At 46.9% G+C, this 27,724-nt stretch overlaps 1 protein-coding gene across 3 annotated transcripts in view; it reads right to left on the bottom strand.

Moving 5' to 3' along the window:
* Positions 1–599: 599 nt before the first annotated feature.
* ZBTB44 (zinc finger and BTB domain containing 44) overlaps positions 600–27,724 on the bottom strand; it is a 44,665-nt gene continuing 17,540 nt past the window's right edge. The window contains exons 2-6 of one of the 3 annotated variants that reach the window (XM_071576280.1): positions 24,647–25,717; positions 19,128–19,212; positions 10,909–11,072; positions 6,056–6,356; positions 600–3,929 (exon numbers count right to left, since the gene is read on the bottom strand). In XM_071576280.1, the coding sequence (XP_071432381.1) occupies positions 3,647–3,929; positions 6,056–6,356; positions 10,909–11,072; positions 19,128–19,212; positions 24,647–25,697 (1,884 nt within the window). In that variant the 5' untranslated portion in view covers positions 25,698–25,717 and the 3' untranslated portion in view covers positions 600–3,646. Of the gene's footprint in view, positions 3,930–6,055; positions 6,357–10,908; positions 11,073–19,127; positions 19,213–24,646; positions 25,933–27,724 lie in introns of those variants that run through there. The other 2 variants (XM_071576279.1, XM_071576281.1) reach the window with 2 other exon arrangements.

Genomic DNA, 27,724 nt, shown 5'->3' with positions numbered 1-27,724 from the left:
CAGCTGTTCTCCATCCTCTGATGGTGTGGAAGTTGTGGTGGGTGCAGGAACATCCAGCTGCATCCCCTCCAGCCCTGCAGGGAGCACAAAGCTTGGGTTGCATATCAAAAGCTCCCTGGTTGTCTCAGCACTGTCTCAGGGCTGGAGGGGAACCAGCCACCAAGAAGCGACCAAAGCCCTCATATAAAAACTTTAAACCACTTAGAAACAATACAATCTTATCCCACAAGGGACATAAAGGGATCATAGCCTTAGAAAATATATCTGACTGCATTGGCAGCTAGTACTCTTTTAAAAAGTTTAAATTCACACCTTTGAGACTCGAGATCCACGTGAACCCAGAGCCATTCTCAGGGAAGAATCATCTCTCACTATGAGAGACTTGCCCATGGTCTCTGTGAGCCTGGCACTGCCCTCTGCTCCCACCCCACTGCCCTCTGCTCCCACCCCACTGCCCTCTGCTCCACCCCACTGCCCTCTGCTCCCCCCCCACTGCCCTCTGCTCCCACCCCACTGCCCTCTGCTCCCACCCCACTGCCCTCTGCTCCCACCCCACTGCCCTCTGCTCCCCCCCCACCCTGCAGCCCCTCCCAGCCCCAAACCCTGGCCCCTTGTCAGCAGAAAGATCAATTCATACCTAATAACGGGTTCCTTTGGGGAGGAAAAGCAAAAAAAAAACCCAAAAGAAAATGCAGTCCAGGGTTGAAAACCCTCTGATAATGTACTGAATGAAATTTATGCTTTAGGTTTAATCCCAAGTGTAGCTTAAGGCAAGTTTTTTCTAGCTTAGTTAGCATCCCTCCCACTCCATTTGGAATCTAAGCACATTAGCAACAGAGATTGTTTGAAGCTCTCCTATGTTTTTACACCTCTCTTGTGAAGAACACCAGCATTGCAAAGAACTGAACACTCCCAGCAAGCTGGGGAGGAGAAATAAAATGGTATTTCTGTTTCAACTTCTGTTCACTTCTATGGAGAAAAGAGATATTCATGAGAAACAATTACAAACAGGACAATTAACATGTAAACTCAACCCTAAACCAACCAACCAAAATGCTCCAGGAACTTTCCTGTCCCTCCAAGTTGAACCAGATGGAGAAGTGAGAACTAAAGATGTGACCCAGAGATCAGGGGGTTGGGAAGATCCTGTGGCACACTCAGAGCAACAGCAAAGAACCCAGGCCTTGCCTGTACCACGGGGTTAATAATCCTCATTTCTTTCCAAGGAAGAACACATTAGAGCTACAGTCTGTGTGACTTCTCCCCTTCTCTTTGGTATTCAGAAAGCACTCTGCCTTCTGACTCAAGATTTTAAAAATCCAGTACCCAGATATGTCTGTTGTGTGTTTGCTCCCCTCCTCCCCAGAGACCTCATTACCAAGGTGCTTAATGAGTGCAAATGATGAATTCTAAGTGAAGGTTTCACCCCCCACCTTGTCTCTGACCAGCTCTGACTGTCACAGCTGTGCAGCTGAGGAATGGGGCTCTGGGTGCAGCACTTCTCAGAATCCCAAAGGATTCCCAGTTACCTGCATAACACTTGGCAGGAAAACAAGGAAATCCTGCCCTTGAGTTCAGTGTCATAGCCCTGTAATTCAGGATAAAGCCCAGCAAAAGGCACTGCCTTGTCTCACTGGCTCCTCTGCTACAGAAATCACAAGTGGAAGAGCCTTTGAACTGAGCCCATCCCCAGCACTGGGCTGGATCCCAACCCAGCAAAAGCTTCTCCTTCAAGCCCTTTTGAGAAGCCCCACAAAGGTGGACACACGAGGCTGAACTGCAGCACAGAACTGTGCAGCATGTTTCTAAAACACCCTTTATCTGGGGGGAAACCTCATTCCAGCAACTTGGAAAGTGCTGAAATCCCGACAGCTTTTGCTCTATTTAAGTAAAATATGTGGGTTTTACCTAAAACACAGCAGAGAAAAATTGCTGGAGTCACTGAAACCCTTTCAGCTCTTTCCAAAGGTCAATAAACTTTTTCCCTTACAAAAGTTGGCTATTAATAGAAAGAACTCAGAGCCAGAGAGTATCAGAGCTGCCTAAGCTGCCTGAATACAAATTGATCTGCAATAGAATACGACTTTTGTGTCTTGTGTTCCTTCAGGAGCAACTTCTCTCTGTTGGTTTCATTTCCTCCTCATGTTTGCATAAAACAAATCCGGACAGAGGACAACAATTGCCAAAAACCAGGACTCCAAACTGAGGGAGTATTCCATGCCTCTGGAATACTGAGATCAAGCAATACCTCCTCACTCAGCACGTCATCTGCAGGCCGTGGGCACTTGGCATCAAACACTGAGGGAACTTCAGAAGCTCTAAGAAAAACCACAGATCTCCTAATGGACTTCCTAATTTAGGTTTCAAAGCAGTGCTGGAGCCCAAAGAGCCTCGACAGAACAAGACTCACTGCTCTGAAAATCCCACACCCTGAATTTGCAGCTTTTTCTAAATATGGAAAAATGAAATTGCAAATCTTTCAGTTTATTGCTTTGCTTGGGCTCTGTGTGTAACTGGAGTAATGGCCTTAAATAAACCCAGTTGGCAAGGATTGAAAGTGTTTTGAAACAGGAACAATTCATCATTGCTATATAGGCTTTTTTGTAAACAACCCCCTGATGGTTAGAAAGTTGGCCTTAAAGAGAATAAATTGCTTGTGTTGTCCAAAACAGGCTGATGAAAGTCTCTGAAACTACACATGCATATGTAGGAACAAAAAATGTGCAATAATGCACTAAAGAGCTTATTTTCTGCCATCTGTAAACTCCCTCTAGCTTAGCTTTCAGGTTAGTAAAAATACAGTGTCTGTGGGAGGGGGAGTGAGCAGAACCTTCATTTCCCTGCCTGGTTCCCCATCACAGCTCCAGGCAGGAGCTGCTTGTCAGGCTGGCACACACAGACCCTTGTCCACCACCCAACTCCTGATGCACCATCACCTTCCACACCCACCCCGGGCTGGGCACACCTGGACAGGCTACTGGATCAAGCAGTTTCTAAAAGGACTGGAATAGAAGGAACACCTGGCACAGTCCCCTGGGTTTGGGAGAACTGATTGCTCTGAGATGGGAAGGGACAGTGTGTTTTGGAGAAGTGTGTGACTGTCAAGTTCCCAAACTGCTCACCATTGCCAAGCACAGGGGCACAGTGAGAGCTTTGAGAACCAGCAGGCACAGATAGGAAGTGTCACTTTTTTATGCACAAGATTAAAGCATCCACTCAAAACTGTTCCATCATGATTTCCAATGCATCCTTTTGTTTGCCATCTGAGAAAGGTTTCCTCTGATTTCCTGCCCTTAACCCAGAGGGCCTGCAGAAGCAAGAGAAACTTAACGAGCTGCTCTAACTGTGGAAGAAGGAATAGTTGAAGTGATCAGAATCAGTTGTTCTTCTTCAGAAGTGTATCACAGCTTCCAGGATGTTCTGACAAGATCTTTTTTTGTGCAACCAGTCTTAAATATTTTCACAGAATTGATCAGTCAGTCACGAAAAATAACGTAACATCTGTCGCAGTTTCCTGTTTAAAGCGTAGCTTACAAAGTAAAAAGGGGAAAATCTCCCCACTTTTCTGTTTAGAAAAATTAAATTAAAATGTACAGGACCAAACACAGGCACTTTCCAAAGAACAAAAATGAAACCAAGCCATGAATTATTCGATAGTGATGGATGACAGCTCCGGTTTGGGAGGGTCCCCCGCGGCTGCCTCAGCTGTGGCGTTAGTCTTTGGCTGCTCTGGCACATCTTCTTCCTTCTCTGCCAACCCACCCAGAGACCCCAAGGGGAAAGTGCTCTCACAATTCTGAGTGGAGGACACCTGTGAAATGACAGGCATTTGGACAGAAGAGTTGCTTTCAAAGCCATGCTCCCCTAGCTCATACTGCCCGAGGGTCTCCTCTTGCTCCTGGTTTAAGTAGTCCGGGACTAGGAAGTCACTGGAAGAGGAGCAAAGCACAGAAGAGAAATGTCATTTCTCACACAAACATCAACAGCATCACTTTCTTTGTATCAGTTACATCACACAAGCTGCACCCTGAGAACAAAGATCCTCATTTCACGCTCCTGCAATGCCATGGCAGTGACACACTCCCCCAGGCACCACCACCTGCTCCTCATTTCTGCACACACACAATTTATTCAGCGGCATCTATTGGGCACCTGCATTTCCTACACAGCAACTTCTTATTATTTAGATTGTATCACCTTGATGAGAGTGAGAGGCAATGTCTGGAACATTGTACAGCACTGAAAACCTTCCTGAAAAAAGGGAGCACTCAGCCTTTAAAAATAGAAGCGAAAATGAGTTCTGCAGTGGCAAAATGTGGGCACTGCCCACCCCAGGGGTAAATCCACCCCAGAGCAGTGGCAGCATTCCCTCTGGAGGGGGCAGAGGCAGGAGGTGAGGCAGCAGGGGCACTGCTGAGGGCAGAGCTGTGATGGCACAGGTATCACACTGCTGGGAAAAGAATGGAATTGCATTCCCTTCCCCTCTCACTCCTCAGACACTTCTGTGAGGAGCTTTTACCAGCTCATGGCTGAGTGGATCCAAGGAAAAACCTACCAAGTTCTCCAGTAGTGTTTTCAGGGCAGGAGGACATAAGGAAATAAAACCTCTTTGCACGTTTTCAGCACCAGACATGAAGTTTGCACTTGAGACAAGGATTTATATGACACATATGGTCTGTATGCTCTGGCTCCTCCTGGCAATAATCCCGTTCAAAGCAGTCCTTACGTGACAGCAGCATCACCCCAAGCTCACAGTCTACTGTGCTGCTCTGGTGATTGTCAGTTCAGACTGGAGCAAGGGCTGAAATCACACCCTCTAATCTGACTTTTTTGGACAGTGCAGTGCTCACCCCAACAGGAGTTTTCTCTCCAGTTCTGGCGCGGGAGCCAAGAACAAGAACTGCGTAAACCCAGATATGGAGCACTTGTACTTTTAAACAATATTCTGCTGGAAGAAACACTGCCTGGCTTTGCTGCTTTGCACCCCACGTCACCCCTGAGTTAATCAAATAGAACAAAATGCTAAATGCTCTGGAGGGGAAAAAGGAGCATGGCTGGAAATCAGGAGGGCTGGGGCTGGGATTCTGGAACATTCAGGATACACTTTTTCTGCACTGCTGAAGGCAGATGATTTACACATATCAAGCTGCACTCTCTCTATAGGGTGAAACTCTATAGGTGATCAACCCTCTATAAGTTTAAGAGCTGGAAGACCCTTCTGTCTTCAATTTCCCTCACCCAACTTTTGTATTTTCTATCTCAAAACCCACTAATATATTTATATCAATGAGAGATATATCTGATGCCTCAGAACCCTTTTAAGTCTTTAGCAAAGTGCATTTGTGAGCTCTGCCAAGTCTTCTGTGCCCTGATAAAAATGGTCAAGTGGCCCCTATTATTTCCAACCCTATTGGTCTTATCATTTGGCAATGTTACCTAGAAAGGTAGAGAGGGCATGGAGTCATGCAATCTTCCCACAATATTGAGCAAGTGTCCATAGAATCCCAGAATTCCAGACTGTTCTGAGCTGGAAGGGACCCACAAGGATCATGGAGTCCAACTCTTCAGTCAATGGCCCACACAGGGGATTGAACCCACGACCTTGGCATTGTTACAGCCAAGTTTTAACCAACTGAGCTGATCTCAGGGTCAGTACTTAAAACGAAGTAGTAAATCTGTGGCCTGTGTAAGCAACAGAAATAAACAGAAAATGATTTCCAGAACTCCACGGATGCTGCAGTCTGGAACATTATGGCTTAACACCATCAGCCTGGCCAGAGATACTACGGGAAAGAGAAATTCAGAAGCACATTGTGGCTTGCTCAGTGCCCTCCTACAGAACTGAGATGCTGTAAGACAGAGCAGACACACCCGAGAGCAGCACAGGAATCACTCTGCCTGGAACGAGCTGGCAGCCTGAGCAGAGGCACAGCAGGCTGCCCTGCAAGCAGGAAAGGAGGGTTTAATAATAATAATAATAATAATAATGATAATAAAAATAATAATAGAAAAAAAAAAGCAAGTTTCCCTGTTAGGTTTTTGCTGTGCACCTCACCTGCTCTGGAAGTAGTTTGCTAGCTCTGACGCTTCATGGTTCAAGCTCCTCAGGTGAACGATTAAATTCCCAGAGTTGGTGAACATGGCGCCGCATGTTTTGCACTCGTAAATCCGAGGCTTGCGGATAATGTGCCGGGAAACCCGCATGTGGTGTTTATATTCCCCGAAGGAAGTGAAAGTGGCACTACATATCTGGCAGCGGAAACAGCGTTTACCTTCGTGCTTCAGGCGGTGCATCTTGAGCGAGTAGGCGCGGGTGAACTTTTTCCCACAGCGATCACACTGAAAGGGTTTAATGCCTGCGGGGGAGACAGAGAGCACAGACACCGTCAGGCACCCCCTGGGGCACAGCTGGGCACAGCAGAGGCCCTGGGGAGTGGCAGGGACAATCAGGATGGAGCTGCAGAGGAATTAAGGAGCTGAGCCCGGAGCAACGCTGAGCTGTGCTTGGACAACTGACTCCAGATGGCAATTCAGACCATCCTGGGGGGGATAACCCTCTGCACGCTTCTCTTTGGGTGGATAATCTTCTCCTAGGGTGGATAACCCTCTGCAGGTTTCTCTTTGGATGGATAACCCTCTGCAGGTTTCTGCTGGGGTAAATAACCCTGTACAGGTTTCCCCTTGAGTGGATAACCCTCTGCAGGTTTCTGCTGGGGTAAATAATGCTCTACAGGTTTCCCCTTGAGTGGATAACCCTCTGCAGGTTTCTGCTGGGGTAAATAATGCTCTACAGGTTTCCCCTTGAGTGGATAACCCTCTGCAAGTATCTCCTGGGGTAGATAACCCTCTCCTGGTGTGGATAACCCTCTGCAGGTTCATTTTTGGGTGGATATCCCTCTGCACGCTTCTCTTTGGGTGGATAATCTTCTCCTAGGGTGGATAACCCTCTGCAGGTTTCTCGTTGGATGGATAACCCTCTGCAGGTTTCTGCTGGGGTAAATAACACTCTCCTGGGGTGGATAACCCCCTGCAGGTTCATTTTCGGGTGGATAACCCTCTGCATGCTTCTCTTTGGGTAGATAATCTTCTCCTAGGGTGGATAACCCTCTGCAGCTTTCTGCTGGGGTAAATAATGCTCTACAGGTTTCCCCTTGAGTGGATAACCCTCTGCAAGTATCTCCTGGGGTAGATAACCCTCTCCTGGGGTGGATAATCTTCTCCTAGGGTGGATAACCCTCTGCAGGTTTCTCTTTGGATGGATAACCCTCTACAGGTTTCTGTGTGGATAACCCTCTGCAGGTTTCTCTTAGGATGGATAACCCTCTGCAGCTTTATGCTGGGGTAAATAACCCTCTACAGGTTTCCCCTTGAGTGGATAACCCTCTGCAGGTTTCTCCTGGGGCAGATAACCCTCTCCTGGGGTGGATAACCCTCTGCAGGTTTCTCGTTGGATGGATAACCCTCTGCAGGTTCATTTTTGGGTGGATAACTCTCCACAGGTTTCTCCCAGGGGTGGATAACCCTCTCCTGGGGTGGAAAACCCTATGCTGGGTTAGATGACTCTCTGCAGGTTTCTCCTGGGCTGGATAACCCTCTGCAGGTTTCTCCTGGGCTAGATAACCCTCTGCAGGTTTCTCCTGGCTGGATAACCCTCTGCAGGTTTCTCCTGGGCTGGATAACCCTCTCCTGGAATGGATAACCCTCTGCAGGTTTCTCTTTGTGTGGATAACCCTCTACAGGTTTCTCCTGGCTGGATAACCCTCTCCTGGAATGGATAACCCTCTGCAGGTTTCTCCTGGCTGGATAACCCTCTACAGGTTTCTCCTGGCTGGATAACCCTCTCCTGGAATGGATAACCCTCTTCAGGTTTCTCTTGGGCTGGATAACCCTCTCCTGGAATGGATAACCCTCTTCAGGTTTCTCCTGGGCTGGATAACCCTCTCCTGGAATGGATAACCCTCTGCAGGTTTCTCCTGGCTGGATAACCCTCTGCAGGTTTCTCCTGGGCTGGATAACCCTCTCCTGGAATGGATAACCCTCTGCAGGTTTCTCCTGAGACAGATGACCCTCTGCAGGTCTCTCCAGCCTCACTGTGACCTCTCCCAGCCTCCATGCCCACAGTTTAAACTGAGCCCATGGTTAAGGCCCCGAGGCAAAGCCAACACGGATCTGGTGCCGCCGTCACCTCCCAGCGCCTCTGAGCTCCTTTGATCTCGGGGGATTCTCGTGCCAGACTGGTTCCCAACAATGCAATTATCAGCCTGCCCTTAATTGCAATGTTAGTCTGGGGCTGCCTTTGGCCTCAGAGGGGTGTTCTGGCAGGGGGACTGTGAGCACACGGATGCCCCTGTAATGCAACAGGAATGGTGATAAAAGGGGAAGCAACAGCCTTTATATGGCGTGGGAACCTTGCTATCGAAGCATTTGCAGCAGCTCTGCCTGACAGACAGCTCTCTAGGGCAGTTCAGCTTCATGCCTCTCATTTCTCCTCTTGTATTAATCTAGAAATTCAGTTACTAGCTCATTTTTTCATTTCTTACCCTAAAATATATGAGCTCTGCAATGTGTTGCAGTCGGCTGAGTGTGTAATCACACCCAAACAGAACTATTGCAACATAATGGTCTGAGCCACCAAAACCTTCAGATTTAGTAAAAAGTCTGAACTCCAGAAAGTGGGGAAATCCAAACATGAGGCCAGGACTCTGCAATATGGAGCTCTATTCATAATAGGGCTGTCAGGGAATAAAAAAGGTTTTTTCAAAAGGCTCAATGTGCATCAGCCTGGGCTGTTAATTCCTCAGGTCTTTCACCCTTTCCTTATGTTCAAAGCAGGAGCTGAACTTTTAATTGGGACTTTTAGACACAGAAAGCTGTAGTTAAGGTTACACTCAAATGCCCTGCTAAGCATGTGAAAACAAGTTAACACACCACAATATGGGCTGGTGGAGCTCAAACTTTTCATCCACTCCTACTGTCCAAGGGCATCTATTTCCTCTGGGAGTTTGAGGAAAATCTCTTTGGCCATGAGAAAACTCTCTGAACATTTACAAGCTCTGAGAGTTTCTTTTGCATGTTAATTACTCTAAAGCAGCTATTCAAACCATTCCCTACTTTGCCCAGGGGTTCCCAGTTGACAGGTTGGCCAGAGATGCTTTGCTGTCAGAGTTTTAACAACAGGCTTGGGATAATTTCACACCTGAAACGTCCACAGAGTTTGCTTTTTTAATATTAAACACACTGATGGTCATTTTGCTCGCAGGGATTTGACAAATGATTTGCTGACAGGGGATAAAATTGTACCTTGACAGTTGTTGCCCCCAAATGGTACAAGCCCTGTGTGCAGGTAAGAGTCAGGCTCAAAGCAGGAGATGCTGAACCATGAGCACTTGTAGTGCCCAGGAGGAAAACCACTTCAATATTCCCTTTATTCATTCTGATGTCAACACTATTGCCAGATAATGCTGACAAGTCTTGAGAACACCAACAGCAAAGACATTGGGAGTTGAGGCTTGGTTAGAGAGAAAATGAATGCATCAGTTTGGGAACCAAGGCTCAGAGGAGGCATCACACCAACCTCTGGCTGCCTGGACTGTCTGCAGGAACTAAACTGATCAGCAAACCAATTCAGTTGTCCTGCAACCCCTCCAACAACTCAGATCCAAAGGCATACAACTTTCTTCAATGCAAGGTCATGGATAGTATTGTTTAAATTTCTGCAAGTCTCCTCTAAAACACGTCAGAGGAAGAATTCAACCTATGTAATTTCTTTGGTGTAACACAAAAGTCAAGCATACTTTATTTCACCAGGAAAATGCCTTATCCTGGTGAGTCCCAGGCAATCAGATGCACACAAATGCTAATCATGCTGAGCAGAGCCATCAGTCAGACCCCATGGATAAAACAAGCATCAACCAGACATTTCTCTGCTCAGCCTCACTGAAATCAGCTCCTGGGAGGTGAGCAAAGCATCTGTATCATGACATTTGCTGCTTTGCTGGGGTGTCTGTCTTGGTTTTGTTTTGGCTTCCCAGCCCCTGAGCTGCTCCTCCTTCTCCCTCCACTCCTCAAAGCAGGGGAAAGAAAAAGGAAAAAAAAACTTGAAAGAAACTGAATTAAGTCAGAGTATATATGTATTTTTTCTAAACACTTACAATTACATATGCACAATCTGCACTCAACATCGGAAAACTTCCAGGGGAAAAGGAAAGAGGAAAGGGAAGGGGAAAGCAGGACAACAAAGGGACAAAACAGAACAAGTAGGTACTACTGGACACCCCCACCCACCCCCCAAGCAAACCAGTACAATACAATCCTACCAATGGCTCTCAGAGAAGGCCAGCTCTTTCCCATGCTCTCTTTGCTCCCTTTCTCATGTCTTCTCTCTGATCTCCTGCGTGGCTCTGACAAGGGACCTAAAGCAGCAAACTCCCTGCTCCCAACCTTGCTGGAACAAGACCAGCCACTTCCTCTCTCCCTCTCTGAGATCTATGGGGATGACAGTGTGTGTGTGGATCTCTTAAGGTCTGAGGTGACTGATGAGTGCATCTTTAAGGACCAGAGAGCCACCTGTAGACATGGATGCCTTGTAACCAGTAGCATCTTTCCATGGATGTGAGGTGAACTACTGACCAATAGTGTGCTGGCATGTTATAGGCAGGAGTAGATAAAAGTCAAGCTGTTACTAAAAATAAAGTCCTTTCTCTTCAGTGAGCCTCCTGATCCCACTGCAGCCTGAGTTCTCTGCCTTCTCTGACCACCACTAAGATAATCTACATTACCTCAATAAAGGGTGACCCCAATAGATATCCTCCCTTGTCACGTGGGAGGGAAATACCTGGGAGATGAGCCTTACCCCAGTTCCACCTGGTTGCCAGGGAAGGCCTGGATCCAACTGTCCCAGTGTCTCACCTGAGTGGATGAGCATGTGCTGTTTCAGGTTCTGGATGCGGGTGAAGCGAACCCCGCACGTGGGGCACTGGAAGGGCCTGTCGGGGCCGTTGGGGCTGGGCCTCTCCGTGCTGCTGGTGGAAGGAGCAATGTACAGCTGGTAGGGGTACTGAACGTTCTCCAGGCTGCAAGGGAAAAGGGCACTGGGTTACAGGAGAGCCAAGCTGAGCCTTGGGGTATGGGGAGAAGGGAGAGATCGTGTTATGGGTTCACCCAGGTGGGCCCAGATTTGGGCTCTGGAGTCTGGACTAGGCTGAAGCTGTCAGCTGACCTGAGCTGGTCTGAGCCAACAGCTGTCCTCTTCTAGCCAGTAACTTTGTATTCCATCCCACATTATGGCATCATCTCCAGGGAAGGAGGAACCAGTGTGGGAGTGGTTAAGGCAGTCGCTTCTCAGCCTCCTCTTGGGAGGACACACGATGGTGTCCCAGAGGGGATGGAGAGGGCCAGGCCCACCACTGGCTCACAGGGTACCTCAGGAAAGTAAAATGTGTTGTTCTGGGTCTCTCCTTTCTGCTTGGGTTTGTCTCCCTGGGGAATAAGCTTCTTCTTAAGTAATGTGTAGTTAGGACAGTAGAATTTGTGTGTTTGTTAAGAAGTTGAGGTGAGAAACTTGTTGTTGCAGACTTGTGTGAGTGAATATTTGTACTCTCTTCTAATTGTCTCTTTCTTTCTGTGAAAAATATATGTAGATTTAGTATAAATGCAGTTTGAAGTGTTTTTTTCTTTCCCTTCTCTTTTCCTCCCTTTCCCTGGTGTTAGGAGGGAGGCTTTTCTCTCTGTGCTTGGGGGGGTTGGCAGTTGCTTATCTCAAACCAAGACAGATCGGCACGTGTAGGAATAATAAAGAGATTTCTGAGTTAAGAAAAAGGGTTTAGAATAACAGAGAGAGTTTTGGGGCCTCCTAACAGGTGTGAGATAACTCTGTGAGAAAGAGGCCAGTTGCTAGTAAAACCAAGGAAGATAAGAAGGCTTTGAGTTATTCTGCTCATGGCAAAGGAATCTTGGGAGACAGCGTGGCCATGGCAATAGGGCTCAATGTGTCATCCAATTAAAGCTGTGATGAGTTTAATGGACACTGTGGTTTCAACCTATGGGATGCAGCGATGGATGGGAGGAAGGTGAGGATATATTCACAGAATCCCAGACTATTCTGAGCTGGAAGGGACCCACAAGGATCATTGAGTCCAACTCTTCAGTCAATGGCCCACACAGGGGATTGAACCCATGACCTTGGCATTGTTACAGCCAAGTTTTAACCAACTGAGATGATTGGTAATTAGAAGTTAGTTAAGGCTTTTTACCTGTCTTCTGTCTCTCCATGGAGTTCTTGAATAAAACTGTCTTTGTGTGTGACAACTGTAAGCAGTGGCCTAATTAATCCTCTCTTGTCTTCAAGATTTACTACTCACTCACAGTCATTTCTTTTACAGGCAGGTCGTGTCTGAAATCTCTCTCTATGCTGGAAATGTCCCTACAGCAAAGTGCCTGACTGTGGCAGTTTTAGCCAGGCCTCAAATCAGCAGGCTCAGAGAATCCACAGGTGTCACCTGACTTAAGTAACCACAGAAATATCTCATATCACATGATGCAAAGCTGAGATAGGTAGGAAGAGTTTCTCAGTTCCTTCATGGCCGAGGTAGAGGCAACACACAGAGCTGCTGTCTGGGCCCTGCTGCTGCTGCTGCCACTACTTGCATATTGTTTGAGTTCCAGGGAAGTAGAAACATTTTGTTGTTACACTTTCTGTTTTTTGCTGGGATAGAGGAGGGAGGGGGGGAGGGATAGGGGAGGGAGGGAGGGATAGGGGAGGGAGGGAGGGAGGGATAGGGGAGGGAGGGAGGGAGGGAGGGAGGGATAGGGGAGGGAGGGAGGGGGGGAGGGAGGGAGGGAGGGGTAGGGGAGGGAGGGAGGGAGGGAGGAAGGGAGGGAGGGATAGGGGAGGAAGGGAGGGATAGGGGAGGGACGGAGGGAGGGAGGAAGGGAGGGAGGGATAGGGGAGGGAGGGAGGGAGGGAGGGATAGGGGAGGGAGGGAGGGAGGGAGGGAGGGAGGGATGGGGAGGGAGGGAGGGAGGGATGGGGAGGGAGGGAGGGAGGGACAGGGGAGGGAGGGAGGGAGGGAGGGAGGAAGGGAGGGAAGGATAGGGGAGGGAGGGAGGGATAGGGGAGGGAGGGAGGGAGGGAGGGAGGGAGGGAGGGAGGGATAGGGGAGGGAGGGAGGGAGGGACAGGGGAGGGAGGGAGGAAGGGAGGGAGGGAGGGAGGGAGGGAGGGAGGGATAGGGGAGGAAGGGAGGGAGGGATAGGGGAGGGAGGGAGGGAGGGAGGGAGGGAGGGATAGGGGAGGGAGGGAGGGAGGGAGGGATAGGGGAGGGAGGGAGGGAGGGGTGGGGGAAGGAGGGAGGGAGGGAGGGAGGGAGGGATAGGGGAGGGAGGGAGGGATAGGGGAGGGAGGGAGGGAGGGAGGGAGGGAGGGACAGGGGAGGGAGGGAGGGAGGGAGTGCTTTTGGGGTGCTTATGGATCTGGAGTAATAGAATCTGTTTTTGATGGGAGGTAGAAAATTATTGTTATATAACTTGTGTAAGTGTGTGTTATATTGTAGTTTACTCTTAATTTTCTCTTTTCTGTATAAATATATATATAGTTTAAGCATAAATCTAGTTTGAAGTTTTGTTTACTCTTAATTTTCTCTTTTCTGTATAAATATATATATAGTTTAAGCATAAATCTAGTTGAAGTTTTTTCCCCTTTCTCCCTTTTCTCAATGAGGGGGGAGGAAGAAAGAAACTGACCCTGTGATGGGCAGTTGGCATTTTACCAGCTCAGCCCAAGACACTGAGCTGCACCTGAAATCTGCACACCCAGAAAGATCCACACAACAGCCTCTGAGTTGGGTTTCTCTGAGCAACAGGCCTGGGTACAGCTGCAAACCCCTCCTGACTCTGGGCATTTCCCCGGGCACATCGATGGGTTGCCATCAGCAAACAGTCCCCCAGGAGGAGTTGGAAGAGCTGAGCAAACTGAAAGCAAAGCAGTTTTTTGCAGCTTCAGTGGTATTTACAAACGAAATTGCTGCCAGTTCATTCTTCATTTCGGTCCGAGTGTCATGAACAAATATTTGTATCTACAATTACATATTTAAAATATTAATCTAATGAATCAATGCTCTCTCCGTGGCTGATTCAAACAGCTCCAGTGCTGTGTTTAAAAAACAGCACACAGGCTGTAATAAGGAACAATTTAACTTTCAAAGTAATTTATTTAAAGCTGACTAATTGCTCCTCCATAGCCTCTAGCTGCAAACTGTTTAAGGGAAATACAGTGCTCTAATCCTGGGGCAAGGAACTTGCTGAAGGGCACAGTGAAATAAAAACAAATGTGCTGGTACAAACAGAGGAACAATGGGAGTCTGTACTTACCTGGGGTTTCCCTTCCCTGAGCATTAAGGTCTGTACTTTTTGTTAAAATAGATATTTCAGCTTGCTCAGAGCCTGCAGATCAGAACCTCAGGCAGCAGGAACTGCTCTGACCCTGAACATTCCAAGTTCAGCTTTACCAAACCACAGTGTCCCAAATGTCCTGAGAAAAGAGTCCAGTGCTGTGTCCTGCCCCCAGCTGAGGGAAGCCTTCCCCCTGAGCCCAGAGGGCTGGATTTGTGGACCTGTAACACTGAGGGGAATAAAATGTGCACTTTGCACAAATGCCTTCCCCCTGAGCCCAGAGGGCTGGATTTGTGGACCTGTAACACTGAGGGGAATAAAATGTGCACTTTGCACAAATGCCTTCCCCCTGAGCCCAGAGGGCTGGATTTGTGGACCTGTAGCACTGAGGGGAATAAAATGTGCACTTTGCACAAATCCATCTCCCTGCACATCACACAGAACTCCACAGGGCAGATCAGCAGCACAGGAGGACAAGAACCAGGATCATCTCTTTAAAATCAATACCTAAATTGTCTTTATCTGCTCTGGAAATTGATGTCAATCCAACTGTGAGGACAGGGGGGACCTGAATTCTGAGTGCAGTGATGGGTCACAAAAGCAAAATTTATCTGGAGAGTGGACAAGATGAAACAGTTTCCTGCAGGAATTTAGTACCACTCAGTCTGTAAAACCATCAGGATTTCTGCTCTCACATGGAACTGGAATAATATTTGCTCTAAAGAAGAAATTTTATTGTCTTTCACTTCTTTTTGTACACAGAGAGCTGTGGAAAAAAAAGCTGCTGACAGACTTGTTGCTCAGCAGTAAAGGGAATATTTGCAAGGGGGAGGTTACCAGGTCCTGCCCTGGGCCTGGCAGGATGGAGCTCACTGCCACTCTGGGGGCTAAAAACCCAGCTGAGGGGTCTGGAAATAAATGAGGGTATTTTAAATACATATTCTGATTTTTCTAACCAGATTTCTGAGCAACTCTGGCCCTCCTGTTCCTCTCTGGGAGCAGATCACTGGATAAAGAACAGACACAGGTGCTCAAATAAGAACTGCATTTGGGTTTTGTGACAAGAGCCACGTTCCTGCCTCATTCCTGGGCTCAGGGACTGTGAGGAGGCAAAAAGCACATTGTGCTCCTGGAGTTTTCTCAGGAGACACTCAAAGTAGGGCAGAAATGAGGAGCCACAGCCCTCCTTTTGTCTGAGCCTTGCCAGGCTCTCTCACCCCCTGGTGCCACCTCCTCTGCTGCTGAAGGAGACCTGAGATGGGCACAGCTCCCTAAAAGAAGAAATTTCACTTCAAGGTTGGTTTTATTCTCTGTAAACCCTTCCTGAGGTGGGCTGGTTAAAGCAAATCCAGTGGGAATCACCCAGCAACCAGTGAGTGGCTTGTCTTTCTGAAACACCTCCTGGTGACACAGCTGAGAGATGATATTGGGAACACACCCAGATTTTCCCTCCCCTGCTTCTTGTCCCCCACACACTCCATTTTTCATGACTTTGTGATAAATGTGGCATTTAACAGTTGAGATTTGTCTGACATTTCTGAGAATTTCTGTACCAGCTACATGAAAACAGAGGTTTGAAATATTTTCACTGAAATATCCTACTTGCAATTTTTTTCTTCTTTTCACCAGGAGCTTACACAGATATTTAATTATATATAGAACTCAACTCAGAAAAATGTGAATGCCAAAATGCTCAGTGAGCCCAGAAATGTTCTCTGTTTGTAAATAATTATTGTAGAAAAGTGGGGTTCTCTTTTTATTGCATCAGAAACCTTCCCTTGCAACTCTTTTTTCCAAATGCAGAGACCAACAGTTTAATCAGCTGAACTACAGACCTATGGCAGGAAAGTGGATTACAATCCAAATGTGAAATATCAGGGAAAGGATGGATCAGATTTCACTGTGGAACAGTAATTTTAATACTGAACAGATTCCTCTCTGCCTATTGAGCTGACAACAATTACATGAGACCTGCTGTTTATGAAACACATTATGGAGGAGGCCCAATTAATGATGTTAATTATTTAAGAGAGAAACACAAGAGGTAAAACATCTTAGATTTCCACAGTGCTTTGAGACTTTAAGATGGACTCGTTTTTTGCTTAGTTTTAGGAATATAAATATAAAAATTATATTTGTCAATATAAATTTGCATTGGTCACTCGTAACTGATTTTGACATTTGGAAAATATAAATAAAGAGATGCACAACCTGGACTTAAACTGAAGGTGCATTAAAAAAAAACAAAGCCAAAAGCTGAGGGAGATTTTCTCCACCTTGGAATAAGCACAGTCTTGGCACTTTAATTTGAATTTATGAAATAAATCTTAGCTCTGGAGTCTGAAATTCCCATAAGTGTCAGTTCACTTATTGTTTTATAAACAAGGTGCAACTTCTACTTCATTTTGCTGATGCTTCTGTCATTCTGAGATTAATTATTTTTAAACTTGAGCATAAACTGAGGTAAATATTCTTTCCTCCTCTGCATGGAAGAGGAGCAAGAATTGTCTCTTTGAGTGGGAATTGTCAGTGTGTTTCAAGAATTTTACATCTTTTTGGATTTTCAAGGCAGTTCGTGGCTGAAACTCTGCAATTTTATAAGAAATTTCTGAAATAATCCACAGCTGAAGATACAAATTCCACTTGACTGTAAAGACCTGGATTAGCTCTAATTCAACACGTGCTCCTGCAATTAATTCAATCCAAGTGCTGGGTGTTGTTTTATACTGAGGTTTATGAGCAGACAGATAAAATCTCCCATGTCATACAAAAAAAAAGGTTTTATCCATTTTCCCTTTCCAATCCCACAATGGGACAGGTTTTAGGTGGAAATGGCAGGAAAGAGTGTTATGAGCTCTGAAAATGCAGCTCTTGGTTGTTACTCTGTGGGGAGCTTCACTTGACACAGTTTCTGGAACAAGTCCCAAAGGTTCACACTCCATCCTCAGACCCACTTGTCTGACAAAACACTGCACAAGCCAGTCTAAAAAAATGTGCTCAGAAAGGGAATAACTAAGAAATACAGGTCCAAGTGTGTAGCCCTGTGTGCCATCACTTGGCTCCAGCAGAATTGTGATATATCTTTGACCAAACAGACCTGGTTTGAGTTTGGTTTTCTCTGCCAGCCTTCCCTTAAAAGGGATTCCCTCCATAAATCACTCAGCTCAGCACAGCAAAAGCTGCTAAATATTTACAGCAAGTGACAGGCAGCATTTTGGGAGGGAGGTGCAGGCAGAGCCTGGGGAGAGGAGATCTAAGGCTGTTCTGTGGTTTCTGGCAGCAGTGAGGCCTGGTGAGGTCCTTGTTTTCAGGGCTGGGTGGCAGCTTTAGGGTGCATGTTTCACAGTAAGGGGATTTTTAATTTATTAATAAAGACCAGTGATAAAGAAAGAGCAAAGCCATGATGACCTTCCTTCCCCAGTGCTGCCTGGAAACAGAGATGAAATGCAATGATGACTTCCATCACCTGCATTCTCCTGGAGCACCTGTCCCTCCAGGGCATGAGTGTGGGAGGAGCCTTGTCCCAGTTGAGCAGGTGGGCCCAGTTTGTCCCTGTGTGGGTGTGCCCAAAGCTGGGCATTCTAAACCCTCTGGGCCATTGCCCAGCAACTGTTCCCAATGGCCCATTGGCAGCAGCTGCCCAGGGCACAGCTGAGCCCTCAGGCTGGGAGCTGGCTGGGAAAGAAGCCTGGCAGAGGAGCTGGGAGAACTGCCCTGCAGGGAGTCCTTGGCACCTCCACACCCACCTGAGGGCTCAGCTCTGCCCATGGGCCAGCAACCATTCCAAAATCCCCCCTGACTCCCACAGTCAGATCCCCCAGGGTGGAACTCCCTGCCCTGGGGGAGGCACTGGGGGCTCCCACCTAAACCTCAGGGGACACAATCTGGGGCTTTGGGCACTTCTGGGACCACTCCTGGGATGCAGAGGAGGAGCAGCCCCTGGCCAGGAGGAGCCACCACTCTGGCCCAGGCTGTGCCATCATCTGCACCAACAGCTTTGTCCCTTCCTTTGCCTTTGGCCTTGGGGGAACCACGTGGGGCTCAGCACAGGGGCCACCAAACCCCCCTGTGTTTGTGCCCCAGGGGGCTGGGTTAGACTGCTGGGCTTTGGGGGTTAAACCCAATTTCTCTTTGTGCCATTGCATTGATTGGAATATTGTTATTAAATTGTAACTCTGACTGATAATCTCTCCTGTGTTGGGTTCATTTCTCCTGCTGGTTCACCTTTAAACCAGCACAATCCCATGGTGTGACAGAGGCTGGGGGGCAGTGCCAGCCCCACGGTGTGGCAGAGGCTGGGGGGCACTGCCAGCCCCACGGTGTGGCAGAAGTTGAGGGGCACTGCCAGCCCCATGGTGTGGCAGAGGCTGGTGGGCAGTGCCAGCCCCACGGTGTGGCAGAGGCTGGGGGGCACTGCCAGCCCCACGGTGTGGCAGAGGCTGGGGGGCACTGCCAGCCCCACGGTGTGACAGAGGCTGGTGGGCACTGCCAGCCCCACGGTGTGGCAGAAGTTGAGGGGCACTGCCAGCCCCATGGTGTGGCAGAGGCTGGGGGGCAGTGCCAGCCCCACAGTGTGGCAGAGGCTGGTGGGCACTGCCAGCCCCATGGTGTGGCAGAGGCTGGGGGGCAGTGCCAGCCCCACGGTGTGGCAGAGGCTGGGGGGCAGTGCCAGCCCCATGGTGTGGCAGAGGCTGGGGGGCAGTGCCAGCCCCCAGGGGTGCAGGGCAGTGCTGTACGTACCGCTCGTCATCGTCGGCGTGTGCGCTGGGCCCGGAGCCGCTCTGCAGGCTGGGCAGGCCCTCGGTCACCCCCTCGTCCATGGAGCCTGCAGAGAAAGGGCAGCTCAGGGCTGGCACTGCCCCAGGAGGGCAGGGACAGGCACACCAAGCCTTTCCCAGCTCTGGGGGCACAGGCACACCAAGCCTTTCCCAGCTCTGGGGGCACAGGCACACCAAGCCTTTCCCAGCCCCGGGGGCACAGGCACACCAAGCCTTTCCCAGTTATGGGGGCACAGGCACACCAAGCCTTTCCCAGCTCTGGGGGCACAGGCACACCAAGCCTTTCCCAGCCCTGGGGGCACAGGCACACCAAGCCTTTCCCAGCCCTGGGGGGACAGGCACACCAAGCCTTTCCCAGCCCTGGGGGCACAGGCACACCAAGCCTTTCCCAGCTCTGGGGGCACAGGCACACCAAGCCTTTCCCAGCCCTGGGGGCACAGGCACACCAAGCCTTTCCCAGCCCTGGGGGCACAGGCACACCAAGCCTTTCCCAGCCCTGGGGGGACAGGCACACCAAGCCTTTCCCATAGCTGGGGGCACAGGCACACCAAGCCTTTCCCAGTTATGGGGGCACAGGCACACCAAGCCTTTCCCATAGCTGGGGGCACAGGCACACCAAGCCTTTCCCAGCTCTGGGGGCACAGGCACACCAAGCCTTTCCCATAGCTGGGGGCACAGGCACACCAAGCCTTTCCCAATTATGGGGGCACAGGCCCACCAAGCCTTTCCCAGAGCTGGGGGCACAGGCACACCAAGCCTTTCCCAGCCCTGGGGGCACAGGCACACCAAGCCTTTCCCAGCCCTGGAGGCACAGGCACACCAAGCCTTTCCCAGTTATGGGGGCACAGGCACACCAAGCCTTTCCCAGCCCTGGGGGCACAGGCACACCAAGCCTTTCCCAAAGCTCTCCAAAGGGAGATGCTGCTGCTGGTGAGACAATGACATTCCCACCAGCTCCTGCTCTGCTCAGCTTATCTGCTAAATCCACAGCCCAACAAAGGGCACATATTTGGCACACCTGGAAATGGAAATGTTAAATACAGCCAGTTTTCCAAACACATCCAGTGCTACAACTGGGAAGCAGAAAAGTTCCATTCATCTGGCCTGCCCAGAGAGGGGGTGGATTCCCCATCCCTGGAGGTTTTTAAGGTGAGATTGGGCGTGGCACTGAGTGCCATGATCTGGTGATCACAGGGGGGTTGGATCAAGGCTTGGACTTGATGATCTCAGAGGTCTCTTCCAACCCAACTGATTCTATGCTATAAAAGGACTATTTCATCAATTTTCAAGACTTCTCGAGCCATAAAGACTTCAAACCTGCTACACCACCTGGCTTTTGGGATCCAAATATTCCATGAATACATTAATTGGTAATGCCTTCATTTATTGATAAGCTGCTGAGACAGGAAGAGCCCTCTGAGCAATGAGAAATGCAGCACAAAAGAGGCCAAAGAGCTGTTTGTAAGAGCAATGCACACACAAAGCCACCCCACCAACACCTGGGAAATGTGGGGTTTGGGAACAGAATCCAAGGGAAAAGCAGCACTAAAATAAAAGCACAACTTCATCCATCTCATGTGGCTGATGCTCATATGGACCTTCCTCATGCCCACCAGGGGTTTGGCCAAGCAGCCCCTGGATCTCTCCCACTGAATCCAACGGGAAAGGAGATTTCTCTCCCTACACCAACATCTGGAGGACCAGCAAAGCTCAGGGCAGTGGTGGGAGCTGCTCTTGCTGCTGTGGTAAAAATATTTCTGCTTTCTAAGAGAGTGGGAATTAGGGAAGCAACCCTAAGGCTGACTAGGAAAATCAAGTGGCATTGGGTTTGCAGTGGCAGGTGTCAGACAACATGGAAAGCCAAAGAGAAGGAACAAGGACATGGAAAGTGAGACAGAAAATGTGCATATTCTGCCAAAGAGAATGGAAGGTCTTTCCTGAAGTGAAAGATTCTTGCCTTAGTGGGATGCCCTGTTATGGGGCCAGTGACAGCAGGAAAATGGCACTTTCACAATGAGTAGAATCAAAACTTTTAATTTTATTAAGAGCTGACAACCTGTATTTGGGAAATTCATCAACTGTGCAATCTGTGAAGTTACAAAAGTTAATCCCATTTGGATTTATCCTTCTTTCTCATTAAATACTTAACTGCAAGTTAACTGAAAAATAGGCTCAACAGCTCTTAGGTTGAATTTTATGCCCTCACCTCTGAAATGCCAACAGTGCTAATGAGTTATGAAAACATCTCAGACTCAGCTATTGCTGTAACCATAATGACTTATTCATCAAGGCCCTGCTCCACGTCTCCTTTCACATTATGAAGTGCTTCCAAATATAAGAAATTGCAAATGAACAACTCCTGAAATTGCCCAAAGAGTGAATAAGAGCTTTTTGCAGTATCAGAGAGAGAGGCAGGAATGCTTTTAGAAATGCACCATAAAACACTGAGATAAATATATGCAATTATAGGAGGAAAACACATTCAGGGAAGAGAAAGCTGCACTTTAACATGTCTTGCTGCCTCCATTTACTGTTCTTGCATTACTGCATAAAGAAATACATCTTTGGGAGGTAAAAAAAGTGATTTTTGGTTACAGAGTGTGCTGTATCACACATTAGGTACCTCTCTCTGCTGGGCTAAAGTCAAGAGAACTGTTTCTCTTCAGGGCAAAAATGGGAATAAAAAAACCCCATTCTGAGGGGTGTTATTATGCAAAGGCCACTAAATATTCATTCAAACATATTCAAAGAGCAGATTTGTACTTTAAAGATTTGGCCCTGGTGCATTTTTCTTCTCTCTGCAGCTGTTTTAAGGCAGAACATGCTGTACCAACACCACTGACAGATATTTAATATTACAATCAGTAAAGGCTGAGATTCCCTACCCGACCTACTCCTTCTCCAAGTGCTTCTGTTTGACTGATTGTGCTGGAAATTGAGATTTTACAGCAATCAGTGGCACCCAACTCTCTCCAGGTCAGCCTCAGTCTCACATTTCCATGTGAGAAAAAATTCCAGTTCAAGCTGCTTTTGAAATACACTTTTTCTGATATTTGTAACTCCTCAAAAACTTCCACAGGTCATTTACCACTCGTGCCATCCTGAATATACACCCAGCCTGTCCTTCTAAGCTGCCTGGCTGGGATACGTGTCAGGTATTTATAAATAAATATCACTGAGATTATGGTATTTTTAACTTTCCCTAATCATTATTTCCACTTGTTCTATTTAGCCTGTGCTGACACAATTATGTTGATGAGATAATTTGTTATCACGTGGCCTTGACGAGGCCTTTCTGAAGTTCTGATTATAATGAGTTAAAAACTGAATCAAATAAAACCTGTTCTAGGATAAGGACCACTTTTCCTGGCAAGCTACCAGCAAACTAAGCATTGCTTTTATTTTATTTTATTTTATTTTATTTTATTTTATTTTATTTTACTTTATTTTATGCTATGTTATTTTATTTTTCATTTATTTCTTTTATTTCATGCTGATTTTTATTTTATTTATTTTATTTTATTTTATACTATGTTATTTTCTTTTATTTCATTTATTTCGTTTATTTATTTTATGCTGTTGCTCTATTTATTTATTTATTTGATTTATTTCATGTTATTTTATGCTATGTTATTTCATTATATTATATATTATATCATTATGTTATATTATGTTATATTTTATTTTATGCTGGTTTTTATTTTGTTTTATGCTATGTTATTTTATTTCATTTATTTCGTTTACTTATTTTATGCTGCTACTTTATTTATTTATTTATTTGATTTCTTTTCTTTTCTTTTATTTTATGCTATGTGATTTCATTATATTATATATTATATCATTATATTATATTATGTTATGTTATATTATGTTATATTATATTTTATTTTATGCTGGTTTTTATTTTATTTATTTTATTTTTATTTTATGTTATTTTATCTCATATATTTATTTTATTTATTTTATTTTATGCTATGTGATTCATTATATTATATTATAATATATTGTAATATATTATATTATATCCTATATTATGGTATTATCTATTTATTTTATATTATGCTGTTTTTCATTTTATTTATTTTATTTATTATGTCATTTTATTTCATTTATTTTATTTTATGCTATGTGATTTCATTATATTATATTATATTATATTATATTATATTATATTATATTATATTATATTATATTATATTATGTTATATTATATTATGTTATATTATCTTATGTTACTTTATATTAATTTTATGTTGTTTTTTATTTTATTTATTTTATTTATTTTTATTTTATTTTACGCTGTGTTATTTCATTATATTATATTATAACATATTATATTATAACATAATATAACATATTATATTTCTTTTATTTTTAATTTATGCACTATTTTGGTAGGCTGCATTTAAAGACTTACAGATAAACTGTAAGGTACAAACTCAGCAAAGTTAAACAGCCCTGTCTCCAATAAATAAACCATTTTCAGTTGGAAAAAGCAACAAAATTAAAATATCAACATTATGAGCTACACCAACTGGAGGAGAATCCAACAGCAAAGTATGGCACAAATGGGAAATATTTTAATTTCTTTTTAGTGAGTGTAACCTGAATATTTCAATCCTGGAGGGGTCAGACTGATCTCCCTTTCTCCAGAGAATCACAGAATCACAGAATGGATTGGGTTGGAAAAGACCTCCGAGATCATCAAGTCCAACCCTTGGTCCAACTCCAGTCCCTTTACCAGATCATGGCACTCAGTGCCATGGCCAAGCTCAGCTGAAAAACCTCCAGGGATGGGGAATCCACCCCCTCTCTGGGCAGCCCATTCCAATCCCTGAGCACTCTCTCTGCAAAGAATTTCTTTCTGCTCTCCAACTTCAATTTCCCCTGGCAGAGCTTGAGCCCATCGTGCCCCCTTGTCCTATTGCTGAGTGCCTGGGAGAAGAGACCAACCCCCACCTGGCCACAACTTCCCTTCAGGCAGTTCCAGACAGTGCTGAGGTCACCTCTGAGCCTCCTCTTCTCCAGGCTGAACACCCCCAGCTCCCTCAGCCTCTCCCCACAGCACTTGTGCTCCAGTCCCTTCTCCAGCCTCGTTGCTCTTCTCACTTGGGTTGGAAGAGACCTCAGATTATCAAACCCAACCCTTGATCCAACCCCACTGTGATCACTCTGGCACTCAGTGCCCTGGGCTGGTGATCACAGTGGGGTTGGATCAAGACATGGTGGATTCTCCATCCCTGGAGGTGTTTCAGAGGACACTCAGTGCCACATCCAGTCCCTTCTCCAGCCTCGTTGCTCTTCTCTGGCCCCGCTCCAGCCCCTCAATCTCTTTCCTCAACTGAGGGGCCCAGAACTGAACACAACACTCAAGGTGTGGCCTCCCCAGTGCTGAGTCCAGGGGAAGGGTCACTGCCCTGGGCCTGCTGCCACACTGTCCTTGGTACAGGCACTGATCTGTAAGGCCAGAAATGGTCCTACCTATGGATGAGGACTGGGGGCTGATCAGGAGGTCCTCCTGCACCTGCTCGCTGCCCGGCACCGTCTGCTGGTCGCTCAGGGAGCTCTGGGACGCGCTGACGGGCTGCGACACCTCCTCGTGCGCCTCCTCGTCGCTCAGCCGCTCCACCTTGACTCGCACGTCCTCCTCGATGACCAGCGGAGAGCTGCCCTTGGTGCTCTCACAGGCCACGTAATCGGCCACCCTGCGCCCCGGCTCCGAGGGCCCGGGCAGCTCCAGAGTCCGCGAGTTCTCCGCCTGCTTCACCTTCTCCGGCTGCAGCCTGCGATCGATGCCGAAAGGGAAAGTCCAGGGGAACGCTAAGGATGAGTCCACGGGCTGGTTTCTGGCCTCGGGGTAGGAGGTGGAGGGGTTGAGCACTTGGGGGGAGCTGGTTTGGGTGTTGCACTTGAGGGGGCTCTCGGGAGACATGACGATGTAGCTCTTGCGCTTGCGGCGCGACTCGCGGCACACGGGGATGGTCCTCTCCACCACGCTGCACTCCGAGGACACGGGGGACAGGCTGCCGTCCCTCGAGGCAAAATTACAGCCGGCACTGTTCTCCTGCCCCGCATCCAGCACCTTCTCCTGCTGGCTGCTGGGCGTGTTCCACAGGATGCTGGACTTCATGAACTCGGAGCACGTGCTGGCCACGCTGAACATCTGCATGTAGCTGGCGGCGGCCAGCACGTCGATGATGTTCTCCGTGTTGATGGACAGCGTGGCCGTGTAGGCGTATTCCAGCAGCGGGATGAACCCCGTCACCGTCACGTGGTGCAGGTCCAGCACGCTCTTGCCCTCGTCCTCGGCCTGCCCCACGAGTTTGGAGCGGAAGAAGTCGCTGCAGGCCGCCAGCACCACTTTGTGTGCCCGGAAGATCTTGTCCTGCACGCGGATGGTGATGTCGCAGAAGTGCCCGTCGTTGCGCAGCATGTTCAGCTTCCCCAGCATCTCCTGGCTGTGAGCAGGGGAGTTATGAGTGAAGGTTTTAACACCCATCTTCAGAGGGTTCTCCCAGCGTTCTTCCCACATATGACAGATCACGGGGTATCCTGGAACAAACAGCAAAATTGTCATTTTCGTGGCGGAAAGCAAAAGTCAAGTGCCTTTGTAAGACTCTACAAGGAGAAACTTCAGACCAGGTTTTTCTGGGATCCAGACTGTGAATGGGATTAACTCGACAGAAATGCAGCTACTTACTTGCAATTTTCATAAACACACATCAAATTATTTGCACTTTATCCCTTTATCCCTCTATCTATCCCTCTATCTATCTATCCCTCTATCTATCTATCCCTCTATCTATCTATCCCTCTATCTATCTATCTATCTATCTATCTATCTATCTATCTATCTATCCCTCTATCTATCTATCCCTCTATCTATCTATCCCTCTATCTATCTATCTATCTATCTATCTATCTATCTATCTATCTATCTATCTATCCCTCTATCTATCTATCCCTCTATCTATCTATCTATCTATCTATCTATCTATCTATCTATCTATCTATCTATCTATCTATCTATCTATCCCTCTATCTATCTATCTATCTATCTATCTATCTATCTATCTATCTATCTATCTATCTATCCATCTATCTATCTATCTATCTATCTATCTAATAATCTATCTATCTATTCCTCTGTATGTCTGTCTATCTATCCATCTATCTATCTATCTATCTATCTATCTATCTATCTATCTATCTATCTATCTATCTATCTATCTATCTATCTAATCTATCTATCTCTCCCTATATTTATCTCTCCATACACATATAATAAATATCCCTACATCATCTTCCACATTTCTGCTACTCCCCACTCAAAACCAAATTCCCCGCCCAGTTCAAAGAAATGTTTGTAATACTAAAAAGAAAGCAATTTTTGAAACTATCAGCTGTGTAGGAAACTGTATTTTTATTTTCTGGGCCCAGACAACTCTGGCTCCCAGTTCTTAAACCTGACAGAGTGCTGAATGTTTCTTTTAAGCAGAAAAGATGTCAGTTTGGGTCAACTTACAAGTGAGCAGGAGCAAGTAAATCTCCCAGAGAAGGTATTTAATTTCAGACAAGCTTTAGAAAAACTACAACATGAATTTCCACAGGCCACAGTTCAAGCTGGTAAACATAAAACAACAGTTGCTTTGCTCTGCTTTCCTGCTGCAGTGCAGGTACTGATTGCCTAAAGCTGCTTTTAATAAACAGTTTTGGACGAGGATGAGAAGTTATTGAAAATTCCTGCAAAAGCACAATGCATTATAAACCTCAAAGGGAAGTTTAAGTCTAAATCAAATACACTTCTATTGATTTTAGAGATGTGATAAATAATACAAGGAGGGCAACTTCTTTCTTGTGAAAATACAAACCTGCCTTCTTGGGGATGTCTCCACGTGCTTGTTTTGTGCAGGAATGGGGGGTGTGACCCACACTGGCTGCAGGTTTTAGGGCTCTGCAAACTGAATGCCTCTGATCTGAGGGGGATAAAGCTGATCCACATTCACTCCCTCTCCAGCACTCAGGGCAAAGGCACAGTGCCAAGTGAGGTGCCAACTGCCCAGATATTCCCTAGGATGGAACTGGATCTGCTGTGGCCACACAGAAAATCAGCTCCTGGCTTTTCTCCAAAATTTTCTGAATTATTTCACTGTGAAGGAAACCCAACCCATCGTGTTTCACCTTCTTAAGTCCCCCCCCAGTCTTCCATGGAGGGTTTCTGTGCTCCACATGCCTCACACAATTACCACGATGTAGAAATATCATCTGGTTCAACATCAACAACATAATTGGATCTGATTAGTCCCTGCAGTCAGCAGCTTCTTCACATCATCCTTGTTCTTGCAGAGGGATCTGGATAGACTTGAGAGATGGGCTGATTCCAATGGGATGAAGTTCAACAAGGCCAAGTGCAGGTCCTGCCCTTTGGCAACAACAACCCCCTGCAGCGCTCCAGGCTGGGCACAGAGTGGCTGGAGAGGGACAGGGGGAAAGGGACCTTGGAGTACTAATTGACAGGAAGCTCAACATGAGTCAACAGTGTGCCCAGGTGTGCCCAGG

This window comes from Pithys albifrons, chromosome 23 (assembly GCF_047495875.1).
Source record: "Pithys albifrons albifrons isolate INPA30051 chromosome 23, PitAlb_v1, whole genome shotgun sequence".
NCBI lineage: Eukaryota > Metazoa > Chordata > Aves > Passeriformes > Thamnophilidae > Pithys > Pithys albifrons.
Note: the sequence above shows the minus strand (reverse complement) of the source record. Positions and strands in the feature narration are given on the sequence as shown.